Source organism: Hippopotamus amphibius, chromosome 3 (assembly GCF_030028045.1).
Source record: "Hippopotamus amphibius kiboko isolate mHipAmp2 chromosome 3, mHipAmp2.hap2, whole genome shotgun sequence".
NCBI classification, from domain to species: domain Eukaryota; kingdom Metazoa; phylum Chordata; class Mammalia; order Artiodactyla; family Hippopotamidae; genus Hippopotamus; species Hippopotamus amphibius.
In genome coordinates this window covers 78,771,941-78,785,670 of record NC_080188.1, presented here as the reverse complement: position 1 = coordinate 78,785,670, position 13,730 = coordinate 78,771,941, and the positions used below count along the sequence as shown (strand labels likewise).

Below are 13,730 nucleotides of genomic sequence, written 5' to 3'. Positions count from 1 at the left end.
TAAGATATTTGTCTTTGTCTGGCTTGCTTCACTCAGTATGATAACCTCTAGGTCCATCCATGTTGCTGCGAATGGCATTATTTCATTCTTTTTATGGCTAAGTAATATTCCATTGTGTATACACACCACAGCTTCTTTATCCATTCATCTGTTGATGGGCATTCAGGCTGCTTCCATATCTCGGCTATTTTAAATAGTGCTGCTATGAACACTGGAGTGTATGTATCTTTTCAAACTAGAGTTTTCATCTTTTCCAGATATATGCTGGGTCATACGGGAGTTCTATCTTTAGATTTTTAAGGACCCTCCACACTGTTCTCCATAGAGGCTGCACTACTAACTTTTAAATTTAATCCTTTTAGGGTTTTCCCTCATTTTTTTTGTAATGAGATGTTCCAATAGCCTGTTTCATTTAATAAATAATGGACGTGTCTCCAAGTCTTTAAATGGACAGTATACCATCAATTTTATGAATATTTAGGTTGCTTCCAATGTTTGCAAAGTTAAGTTTCTTCCAGTTTACACTTCCAGTAGTAGTGTTTGAGAGAGAGGAATGAGATTTTACAACACAGGACACATTCTTGCTAAAGAGGGAGGAAGGAAAAAAGACTAAGAAATGAAAAGGAACATGATAAAACAGAACACAAATAATCAAATCATGTTACATAATAAAAGACTCTTAGATATGGACTACATCTGTCATTGAAAATAAAGTACAATTATCTAAAGAGTTAGGTGATAAATTATAATCAAATTTTTAATCTGGAGTTAAAACGAAGATAATGCCTTACTAAATCAAAGCCAGAGAAAGTTGAAAGCAATAAATATATAATAGCACTTTCAATTCAGAGCTTTAATTTTAAAAATGAAGTGAAAACAGGGACTCTGAAAACAGTCAAAAATTCCAAAGGAAGGAAAGGATAACCACCTACGTGCGATAAGAATTCTGCACTAAAACACTATTTCTAACTCATGTATCTTGTCATTAATAATCATTTTCCTCCAAAGAAAACCTACTTTTAATATTTTTTGACTTATTACTTACTGAGACACAAGAGAGAAAAATAGCTTCCCACCTTTTAAGGATAAGGTCTTTCATTTCTAAAAACTAGAATCCGTTTTGAAAAATAAAAGCGAACCCTTCCATTTCCTTTCTTGAATCCCTCTCCCACCAGTTCACTCCCATCTCATCTGAAATCACACACATATTTTTTTCCAAGTCTGCTTTTTCCCTCTTCTTCCAAAAAGGAGAATTTGTGGGTGTAAAGCTTTTTTCCCTCCATTTTATTTCATTTTGATATGAATCAAAGCTTTGTATTAATGGGCATTTTCATGCGGCTACAATATAATCACTTTAAGGTACTCAAAAAGAGTTTCCTAAGACAAATTATCATCAGCTGCGTATGCTACGTGCATTTCATTATATCTTAATTGCTATCCATTGACAATGCACAGCATAACTTTTTAAAAATCTGAAATGCTGAATTAATCATAACACTAAATTCCTGACATATGCCAGGGACAGGAGTTTACTGTAATAGCAAAAGCACTTTTAATTGTGAAACTACAAATTAGCATCTACAACACTTAATGTCTATCTGCTTATGTTGCTGTGCCAACTAATGGAGACTGAAAAAGATACGAACATAGCTCACTGGAGCTTATCAAAGATATACAGACAGATAAACTTAAACTCAATATTTAAATGTCATAAGTCAATAATGCTGTAATTCTAGGAAGGCATTAGCAGTAGCCATTCAAGCACTTCCCACGGGACAAGGGGCTTCAATTAACAGACATCAAGCATTCCAATTCTTCTGCAGGAGACCCTGTCTAACACCAGAAATTGAATATATTAGGCTAAGATAGCTTGATGTCATTAAGCATCCACTTCCTTTAATTTCCAGATTTTTGAGCCCCTCCCCACCAAGACAACATGATTTTGTCTCGTTTCCCATGCAGGTTTACCAACAAGGATAGAACATTCTGGCTAGGCAAACGCCAGTGCCTTGGATCCTATAATAGTTTCCTTTTTCATCATAAGTGACTAAGAACTTTGTGATTATGATTTTGCTTCCCAGGTAACCTGACTACAGGAAGAAAACAGAGAGAACACTGCAAGAAAAGTGTTCTGGTTCAAGGGACAGAAATTTTTCGTGTGATCCCATATTAGGCGTCCAGGCTTCAGCTGTCATTCTCAAACTAAGTTTAGCATGAGTCCAGCCCTGAAGCACGTATCCAATTCTTCCCAATATGATCTATCAAAGACTCTGAGCCTGAAAGGCTGAAACACACACCAAGAACTACCGGACATTCTCAAAGGTAATAAACATCATGCAGTGAGAGATCCAGGTAAATGCCTGCCAGCCTTCCGCAGCTGGGCATAATCTTCTGATTCCTGCGTAGACCAAGCAAACTGCACTTTCATCTTACACATTTCTATACTAAAAGGCCATTATATTCTCTTGCAAGATGGATGGTGTGAAATAATAATAAATATACATATATGGGTCTCTGCACCCAGTTCCTCATGCTGAGCTCCTAAAACTCTTGTATTTGGGGATGCTTAGAGAGTCATTTGTTCTAATATTTCTAGATGCTGATACAGAGAATTTCCTGAGTGACTGGAATGTATGACACCAAGCTCCTAGGTCCTTTGGAATTTGGGGCGGGGTGGGGTGATAAGAACATCTTTTGTTTTAATGAGGTAACTTTTGGTGGGCTTCTAGATGAGGGTCTGGTCACCAGAGAGACCAAGCCATGGTTAGAAGCTTGGAATTTTCAGGTCCACCCACCATTCTCTGGAGACGGAAGAGGGGCAAGAAATGAAGCTCCTAATCCATCACGCATACGGGATGAAGCTTCATAAACATCCCACTAGCACAGGGTGCAGGCAGCTTCCCAGTGGGCGAACTTATCTACCTGCCAGGAGGGTGGCACACCCCAGCTTCACGGGGACAAAAACTCCTGCACTCAGGACACTTCTGGACCTTGCTCTATGTCCCGGACTGTTCCTCTGTATCCTTTCTCCTATCCTTTATTATACCATAAGCTGGTAAACAGATGTTCCCGTTTCCCTGAGTCCTGTGAATCCCTCTAGCAAATGCTCACGGTCAAGGTGGGGGTTGTGAGAACCCTGGTTTCTAGGCAGTCAGTTAAAGTACCAGGGATAACCTGGGACTTGGGACTGGTGTCTTAAGTGGGGGCAGTCTTGTAGGACTGAGTTCTTAACCTGTGGGATCAGAGGCTAACTCCAGGTAGATAGAATTGAATCCAACTGCAGGACACTCAGCTGGCATCACAGAATCGGTTGGTGTGGGGGAAAACCCACATATTTGGTGACCAGAAGTGAAGTAGTGTGTGCACAGGAGACATACAGGAGCGATTTTCCTAGACAGATGGCCTCCAGTTCCTTCAGCAATTTTAAGTGAACTCCCTCAGCCGCAAGGGTTTATTGGATGCTCTTTAATTTTTCTCAGGGAAAAAAAAGGTTTTTTTAAATTTCTCAATGCATTCAACATTGACCAGTAGGTTTGTTTTTTGTTTTTTGTTTTTTTAAGAATGAGGAAGAAAAAAAATGTTTGCCTTCTGTGGTGACAACAAAACGAGAAAATTCCTATTTGTGTCATACCCTCCAGAAATGAACTCACAGGTTCTCAACGGAACTACAGGAAAGAAACTGATGAGAAAAAAAAAAAAATGAAGGGACCAGGAGAAACCTTCAGAACCCTCAGCAGGGAGGGGAGAAGAGACCATCTCAACAACACAGAACAGATTGAAACTATCGCACATGACTGAAAAGAATTAAAATTTAGTTTCCACCCTGGTGTGAGAGGCGGTAACAGAGATGGGTGATGCTTGATCATTTTAGAAGTCAGCTCAGCTAAGACACTGTAGCAAAACAAGGGAATGTCTGCCATCATTAATGGAAAATGATAGCTTAAGTTTCCAACATTATTCAAGAGGAGACTAATCCTGGCCACCTGATTTCTGTGACTGTTTTAGTCAACACTGGAAAGGACACATGCAAAAGATTAGAGGAACTGCTCCCACGCTCTTTCCTGAGAGAAGGGCGCTCACAAAAGAGTCGAATAAAAAATGAAAGTGTACACTGGAAATGTTGGCCATGAAAATACACCCACTTAATACGTGTTCTTTTTCCCATTACATAAGGCAACTACAGGTCCCACGCCAACTGCAACTCCACTTGGGTGCAAATACCTGCCAATAATTACAGTAGCGACAGTATTTCTTTGGAACAGGCTTGTTATTCAAGTCATTGTGAAGACTCTATCAGATCCCCACAAAGTCAGGAAGCAAAACACAAGGTGCTGGTCTAGGAGGTGATGCTATCTTTCGTACTTGCACAACGTCTTCTTGCACACTGTTGAAGGACAGCCTCAACAACTCCTGAAACTCACCTCCTACCACCACGGACTTAGTAAACACTTGTAAGTTCCCACCTCTTCATCTGGTAAAATACATGGATGTTAGAATTTAAAACACACTGGCTTCAGTTACAAGGCGTGATAATGATACTAACTTGCGGTAACTGAAAACTTTACTCCATAATCCCTTTATCTTTTTCCAGTTCTCAAAGGATTCTAGATTAAAATTGGCACTCTCCTGCTTTTTCCAGTCTCTGAGGCAAACAACATGAAACAATTGTCCTCCAAAGAGAGTTTAATTTCTCTTTCCCTGATTTGCCAAAAATGCCATGGGGAAGAAATCAAAACAACTAAGCATTTGCTTGAGCTTTTGCCAAGAAAACTTTCCCCCACATCCTTGATCATACCAATTCCCTTGAAAAAAAGAAAAAATCCTCTTCCACGTGAAAACAGAAGTTCAAGAACCATATTTTTGCCTTTTCCAAATGCCTGTTTTGTAGGTAGAGTCTAACTGTGCCTACCCATTGCTTCTCTCTGCGACCTCCTAGGAACCTTCACGTTGGCTGGAACGGGACCTCACAAGAAGATAACATTTATTGCAATGTTTGGGCAGCAGTTACATGGGACCCAAAGGGATTGCTCTAAGGTTTTCAACAGATTAAACTATGGAATACATCCAAGGGAAAAAAATAAGAGGAAATGAAAATACAATTACAGCTACTGTCAGTGCACCTGTGAAAACCAATACTGCAGGTTTTAGCCAGTGGAACTGGGGTTTTGAATTTTAAATAAAGATCTCTATAATGTGGCAAGTGATTTAACACGTCTCAACCTTCCTTAAATATTCAACACCTAACGCCAGAATATTTCGGAAAGATGATGATGATGCAACACCACGTGTCGAATAGAAAAACTGAGTATGTATAACAGAGAGTGTAACAGAGTGTATCACACAGAGAAAACAAGAAAGCTTCAAATGAGTATGGCTCACAAAAAATTTAATCACAAATTAAAATTCTACCAACTCTAAGCCTTGTCTTCATTTAACATTTTATCACATAGAATTCACTCTCTACCAAATATTGTGTGGGCTTCTGGCATTAGCTCACAATATTCCTGCTGCCTGCAATTTCCATCTAAATATCTTTCTATGTATAGTCATTTCCAACACGCTCATCTCTCCAAATCTGCTAATCTCTCCAACCTTCTTCAAGTTAAATACTTCTGTGTTCCCATCGTATTGTGCTCATGCCATTATTTTATATATATGTACAAGGAAAAGTGTATGTGACCCAATACTTGCTGGAGAATTGGCTCCAGAAATCCATCCATGGCTCTATATATTCGTTATCTACCAGTGACGAGTGCATAGTAGGAAATAAATAAATGTCTGTGAATGAATGAACGAATGAACAAACATTAATTGTCTCTTTTTTCATCTTCTAAAAGGCGGAAAAATCAAACACCTCCTCAATCTTCCAAGACTGAACCAGGAAGAAATAGAAACCATGAACAGACCAATCACAAGTACGGAAATTGAGGCAGTGATTAAAAATCTCCCAACACACAAAAGCCCAGGACCAGACGGGTTCACGGGCGAATTCTATCAAACATTTCGAGAAGAGTTAACACCTATCCTTCTCAAACTCTTCCAAAATATTGCAGAAGGAGGAACACTCCCAAACTTATTCTACGAGGCTACCATCACCCTGATACCAAAACCAGGCAAAGATGTCACAAAAAAAGAAAATTACAGACCAATATCACTGATGAATATAGATGCAAAAATCCTCAACAAAATACTAGCTAACAGACTCCAACAGCACATTAAAAAAAATCATACACCATGATCAAGTGGGGTTTATCCCTGGGATGCAAGGATTCTTCAATATATGCAAATCAATCAACGTGATACATCATATCAACAAATTGAAGGATAAAAACCATATGATCATCTCAATAGATGCAGAAAAAGCTTTTGACAAAGTTCAACATCCATTTATGATAAAAGCTCTCCAGAAAATGGGCATAGGAGGAAATTACCTCAACATAATAAAAGCCATATATGAAAAACCAAAGGCAACATCGTTCTCAATGGGGAAAAACTGGAAGAATTCCTTCTAAGAACAGGAACAAGACAAGGGTGTCCACTCTCACCACTATTATTCAACATAGTTTTGGAAGTTTTAGCCACAGCAATCAGAGAAGAAAAAGAAATAAAAGGAATCCAAATTGGAAAAGAAGAAGTAAAATTGTCACTCTTTGCAGATGACATGATACTATATATAGAAAACCCTAAAGACTCTACCAGAAAACTGCTAGCACTAATTGATGAGTTTAGTAAAGTAGCAGGATACAAAATTAATGCACAGAAATCTCTTGCATTCCTATACACGAACAACGGAAGAGCAGAAAGAGAAATTAAGGAAACTCTCCCATTCACCATTGCAACAAAAAGAATAAAATACCTAGGAATAAACCTGCCTAAGGAGGCAAAAGATCGGTATGCAGAAAACTTTAAGATATTGATGAAAGAAATCAAAGACGACACAAACAGATGGAGGGACATACCATATTCCTGGATTGGAAGAATCAATATTGTGAAAATGACTGTACTACCCAAAGCAATTTACAGATTCAATGCAATCCCGATCAAATTACCAATGGCATTTTTCACAGAACTAGAGCAAGAAATCTTACGATTTGTATGGAAACGCAAAAGACCCCCGTATAGCCAAAGCAATCTTGAGAAAGAAAAATGGAGTTGGTGGAATCAGGCTTCCTGACTTCAAACTATACTACAAGGCCATAGTGATCAAGACAGTATGGTACTGGCACAAAAATAGAAAGGAAGATCAATGGAATAGAATAGAGAACTCAGAAGTAAGCCCAAACACATATGGGCACCTTATCTTTCACAAAGGAGGCACGAGTATACAATGGAAAAAAGACAGCCTCTTCAATAAGTGGTGCTGGGAAAATTGGACAGCAACATGGAAAAGAATGAAATTAGAACACTTCCTAACACCATACACAAAAATAAACTCAAAATGGATTAAAGACCTCCATGGAAGGCCAGACACTATAAAACTCCTAGAGGAAAACATAGGCAGAACACTCTATGACATACATCAAAGCAAGATCCTTTTGGACCCACCTCCTAGAGTAATGGAAATAAAATCAAGAATAAACAAATGGGACCTCATGAAACTTAAAAGCTTTCGCACAGCAAAAGAAACCCTAAACAAGACTAGAAGGCAACCCTCAGAATGGGAAAAAATAATTGCCTATGAAACAACGGACAAAGGATTAACCTCCAAAATATACAAGCAGCTCATGCAGCTTAATACCAAAAAAGCAAATAACCCAATCCACAAATGGGTGGAAGACCTAAATAGACATTTCTCCAAAGAAGACATACAGATGGCCAACAAACACATGAAAAGATGCTCAACATCACTCATCATCAAAGAAATGCAAGTCAAAGCCACAATGAGGTATCACCTCACACCGATCAGAATGGCCATCATCACAAAATCTGGAAACAACAAATGTTGGAGAGGGTGTGGAGAAAAGGGAACTCTCCTGCACTGTTGGTGGGACTGTAAGTTGGTACAGCCACTATGGAAAACAAGTTGGAGGTTCCTTAAAAAACTACAAATAGAACTACCATATGATCCAGTTATCCCACTCCTGGGCATATACCCAAAGAAAACCACAATCCCAAAAGAAACATGTACCATAATGTTTATTGCAGCACTCTTTACAATAGCCGGGACATGGAAGCAACCTAAATGCCCATCAACAAATGAATGGATCAAGAAGATGTGGCATATATATACAATGGAATATTACTCAGCTATAAAAAGGGATGAGATGGAGCTATATGTAATGAGGTGGATAGAACTACAATCTGTCATACAGAGTGAAGTAAGTCAGAAAGAGAAAGACAAATATTGTATGCTAACTCACATATACGGAATCTAAAAATGGTACTGATGAACTCAGTGACAAGAACAAGGACGCAGGTGCAGAGAATGGACTGGAGAACTCGAGGTTTGGGAGGGGGCAGGGGGTGAAGGGGAAGCTGAGACGAAGCGAGAGAGTAGCACAGACATATATACTACCGACTGTAAAACAGATAGTCAGTGGGAAGTTGTATAACAAAGGGAGTCCAACTCAAGGATGGAAGATGGCTTAGAGGACTGGGGCGTGGAGGGTGGGGGGGACTTGAGGGGGGGGAGTCAAGGAAGGGAGGGAATACGGGGATATGTGTATAAAAACAGTTGATTGAACTTGGTGTACCCCAGAAAAATAATAAATATATAAAATTAAAAAAAAGAAAAAACACCTCAAGTGATTTCCATTTTTAACATAGATTACAATAACATACGGACAAATTTTTCATGTGGAAATTTCAGTTTGTACACACTGTCAACCACAAAACTGTTTCTATCACCGCGATATAATACTTACTGGCTGGAACAATGAAGTCTCCATGTAACTCATAGGTCATCAGCGGCTCTGGAAGACTCCTGTAGGAAAAGGACAGCTCAGAATTACCAAAGAAATACAAACAAGTCACCTCTATTTGCATTCATTTTTTTTAAAAAGGGATATTAAATATGTCATGCATTTCTTAATGTGCAAAATTTCCCTCGGAAATATTTTTACATATCAAAAAAAGATACATGATTCAAATAAATTCCTTCATTAAGTGTTATCTGCACCAGGCACTATCAAAGCTTAAGCAGCCGCAAATCTCTGACAGACTGAAGCATATAGTAACTCATATTTAATCCTGGAAAGTGCCTTTACAAATATCTGATTTCATATATAAAACTTCCTTCCAGATGCTAACTTACTTAAAGTCAAACATTCTATCCAACCAAATATAAACATATAATTTTGAAAATCACCTCTAGGATATTAATTGAAGATGCAACAAAAAATATAGGGAAAAGATTAAACAAACAAAGAAATCAAGTCCTCTCCTCTTACATCTCTATTATAAAAATACAATATCCAATTTTGATGTATGCCTATGAAACAACAGAACTACGAAATAAAATTGATGACAATTTAAAAAACACCCACATCATTTCAATTTTCTACAAAACAGATTACACAAGTGGTAGATTTTATCCTGTGGTCAACAGAATGTTACAGTTCAATCAACACTTATACCTATCTTAAATTTCAAAAGACCAGATCTTCAAACTCTATAAACACTTAAAGAACACTAAGACAAGTATCAATCTGTACCGCCTTTCTGGAGGGCAGTCTGCCAAGATAAAAGATAAAAACTTTTAAAAGGTTTAAGTCATGTAGCCCAGAAATTTCTCTTTAAATGCTTAAAAAAAAATTAAAGATACATACACAAAAAAATTTAAAACATACCCAAACGCCAAGAAAAATACCAGGGAAAAAGAAGGTCATTTCATTATTGATAAAGAGGTCGATTCATCAAGAAGACATAACAATCCTAATTTTTTTTTTAACAATTCTAAATGGGTTTTGTTTTGGTTTGGGGTTTTTTTTTGGCTGCACCACACAGCTTGCAGGATCTTAGTTTCCCGACCAGAGATCAAACCCACAGCCTCGGCAGTGAAAGCATGGAGTCCTAACTGGACCACCATGGAATTCCCAACAATCCTAAATGTTAATGGGTCTAATAACAGGATCTTCAAAATCCATGAAGCAAAAATGGACGGAACTACAAGTAGAAAGAGACAAATCCACAAGTATGGCTGGAGACTTAAATACCTCTCTGCCTCAATAACTGACAGAACAAGTAGACAAAATCAGTCAGGATACAGATGATTTGACCGAAACTATCAATCAACTTCACCTAACTGGTACGTCTGTCACCTAAGTGACATTTCATCCAAAAGCAACAGAAAACACATTCTTTCCAAGTGCATATGAATCACTTAACAAGACAAAAATATTCTGGACCATGAAACAAATCTCCATAAATTTAAAGTGTTCAATTTATACAGGGCATTTCTCTGATTACAATAAAAACTGAATTAGAAATCAATAACAGAGATATCTAGAAAACCTCAAAGAAAGGAAAATCAGGAAGTATTTTAAACTGAAATGAAAATTAGAATACAACACAGAATTTAAGGGATGTTGGTAAAGCAATATTTGGAGGTAAATTTATACCACTAAATACATATGTCGTAAAAAAAGAAAGACCTAAAACTTTCTACCCTAAACAGCCAAAAAGAGAGTAAAATTAAACCCAAAATAAGCAGAAAAACAGAAACAAAGATCAGAGCAGAAATCAGTTAAACAGGAAAAACAAAAAACAAAAAAACAAAAAACAAAAAAAAACCCACAGAGAAAAATAAATGAATCCAAAAACTGATTCTTTGAAATAATAAAGTTGGTAACTCTAGTCATAATCATTAGGAAATAAAAGATAGAAAACACAAATTACCAATCATAAATTACAGAGGTGACTGAAGAATCACCGCAGGCTCTCAAAGTATTAAGAAGAAAATAAAATATTATGAAAATATTCATGCCCACAAATTCAACAGTTTAGATGAAATGGACAAATGTCTTAAAAGATACAAACTACCAAAGCTCACTCCAGAAGAAACAGGTAACCTGAGAAATAGGGAACCCATATCTATTAGAGAAAATGAACTTTGTAGTTAAAAATCCTACCAATAAGGGGACTTCCCTGGTGGTGCAAGCGGTTGAGAATCCACCTGCCAATGCAGGGGACATGGGTTAGAGCCCTGGTTGGGGAAGATCCCACATGCCCCAGAGCAACCAAGGCCGTGCACCACAACTACTGAGCCTGCGTTCTAGCCCCCGCTTAACGCAAGGAGAGAAAGCCTATGAGCAGCAGTGAAGACCCAACGCAGCCAAATAATTAATAAATAAATTAATAAATAAATCTTAAAAAAAAATCCTGCCAATAAAACTGTAGGCCCAAATGACTCACTGATAAATTCTACCAAACAATTAAAAAAGAAATAATACCAATTCTATGCAAATCCTTCCAGGAAAAAGAAGAGGGAATACTTTCTAACTCATTCCTGGATGTCAGTATTTACCATAGTAACAAAATTAAAGACATTACAAGAAAACTACAGACCAATATTACTCATGAATGTAGATGCAACTATTCTAAATAAAATGTGAGCAACTGAAATTCAACAAGATAAATAAAAGGATAATACAACAAGATAAAAGGATAATAAACCAACTTGGTTTTATCACAGAAATGAAAATGCCTTAATATTAAAATAAAATCAGTGCAACTCACCACACTAGCAAACTAAAAATGAAAAACTGTAAGATCATCTCAATAGACAATTCAGGGGAGAAAGGATAGTTGTTCCCACAAATGGTACTGAAGCAACTGGACAACCATATTCAAAAGTGAACTTGGATCCATATTCCATATCTTACATGACAACTAACATAAAAAAGATCATAGATCTAAGTGTAAAACCTAAAACTACAAAACTTCTACAAGAAAACATAAAATCTTTGTTACTCTGGATTAGGCAAAAGCACAATCCATAAAGTTCAGTCCATAAAAACTAATAAAGTCAACTTCATCAAAAATTTTAAATGCTCAGACTTCCCTGGTGGTGCAGTGGTTAAGAATCCACCTGCCAATGCAGGGGACCCAGGTTCAAGCCCTCCTCTGGGAAGATCCCACATGCCGAAGAGCAGCTAAGTCTGTGTGCCACAATTATTGAGCCCATGTGCCGCAACTACTGAAGCCCACGTGCCTAGAGCCCGTGCTCCACAACAAGAGAAGCCACGGCAATGAGGAGCCCGCGCACCACAATGAAGAGTAGCCCCTGCTTGCCGCAACTAGAGAAAGCCCGTGTGCAGCAACGAAGACCCAAAGCAGCCAATAAAGCAATTAAGTAAATAAATTTATAAACAACAACAAAAAAAACATAATAAAACAAAAATTTTAAGTGCTTTTTGCAAGATACTTGTAAGGGAATGAGAAGACAAGCCACGAAGCCATGAAGAAAACATTTGCAAAGCACATATCTAAAGACTGGCATCCAAAATATCAAGATTTGGCAAGGATATGAAGGAAATGGAACTCTTGTACATTGTCAAAGTGGGAATGTATACACTGAAGGAAATACAATCACTTGGGGGGAAAAGTTTGTCTGTTTCCTCAGAAGTTAAGTATACACCTATCATACGATCCAGGCATTTACCCAAGAGAAATGAAAGCCTATGTGCACTCCAAGATTTGTACACAAAGGTTTTTAGTAGCTTTATTTATAATAGCCAAAAGCTACAAACAACTCAAATATTCATTAACAGGTAAATGGATAAAACAGAAATTGGTGGTATATCCATAAAATGAAACACTAGTTAGCATCAAGAAGGAATGAACTATTGAGTCCTTGCTACAACATAGGTGAATCTCTAACTATACTGAGTGAAAGAACCCAGATTTTAAAAAGTACATGTGGTATTACTCCATTTATATGAAATTATAGGAAACGCCAATTAACGTACAGTGACAGAAAGCAGACCGGTGGTTTGCCCAGGGATGAGGGAATGAGAAGGTAAAAGTGAGAGAGAGGTAGTTCAAAGGGGCTTGAGGAAACGCTGGGGGTGATAGGTGGGTTCACCCTCTTGACTTTCGTGATGGCTTCACCGATGTACACACGGGTCAAACTTATCAAAATGTGTACTATACACATATGCAGTTTACTGTACGTCAATGACACTTCAATAAAACTGCTCAGCAAAATAGATGCAAAAATATATTTACAGACTACGTTCCCTACATACAATCTTTTTTATTGAATAAATTGCACTTGGAACACTGGCTATGTTTAAGGTATGTCGCGTGTTATTTTGATACATTTATATATTGTGATACGATCACCAATGTAGCGATATTTATCACATGACATAATTACAGTATACGAGTACGGTCTACATTCATTATACTGTGCATTAGATCTCTATGGCCTATTTACTACTCATTGCAAATCTGTACCCTTAAACACCATCAATCTTATCCCTCCACCATTCCCCAGCAGCCGATATTTTATTTTACATACAATGTATGATGCTGCAGAACACACACACACACACACACACGAAATGACAGCTGTAGACGCCAAAACTAAAGCTTAAAAGCACTAGTGAAGCAAAACTGTTCTCTTATTTCCTCTCTCCCTCCCCTTCTTCCCCGACACGCTCATTTAAAGAAGAAAAATACAATGAATTACACCACAGACTAAATAAAGAAAAAGAAGAGGCGATCAGAAGCAAACCTTTGGTTTTGTTTCAAAACACAAACAAGCAGGAAGTAGCGGATGAAGGAAA

At 37.7% G+C, this 13,730-nt stretch overlaps 1 protein-coding gene across 2 annotated transcripts in view; it reads right to left on the bottom strand.

The window, feature by feature from the left end:
• The window catches only part of ARHGAP10 (Rho GTPase activating protein 10), a 322,934-nt gene that overhangs the window by 101,295 nt on the left and 207,909 nt on the right, over positions 1 to 13,730 (bottom strand). For both annotated transcript variants that reach the window (XM_057726057.1, XM_057726056.1), the window contains one exon: positions 8,865 to 8,923. In XM_057726057.1, the coding sequence (XP_057582040.1) occupies positions 8,865 to 8,923 (59 nt within the window). The remainder of the gene's footprint in view (positions 1 to 8,864; positions 8,924 to 13,730) is intronic.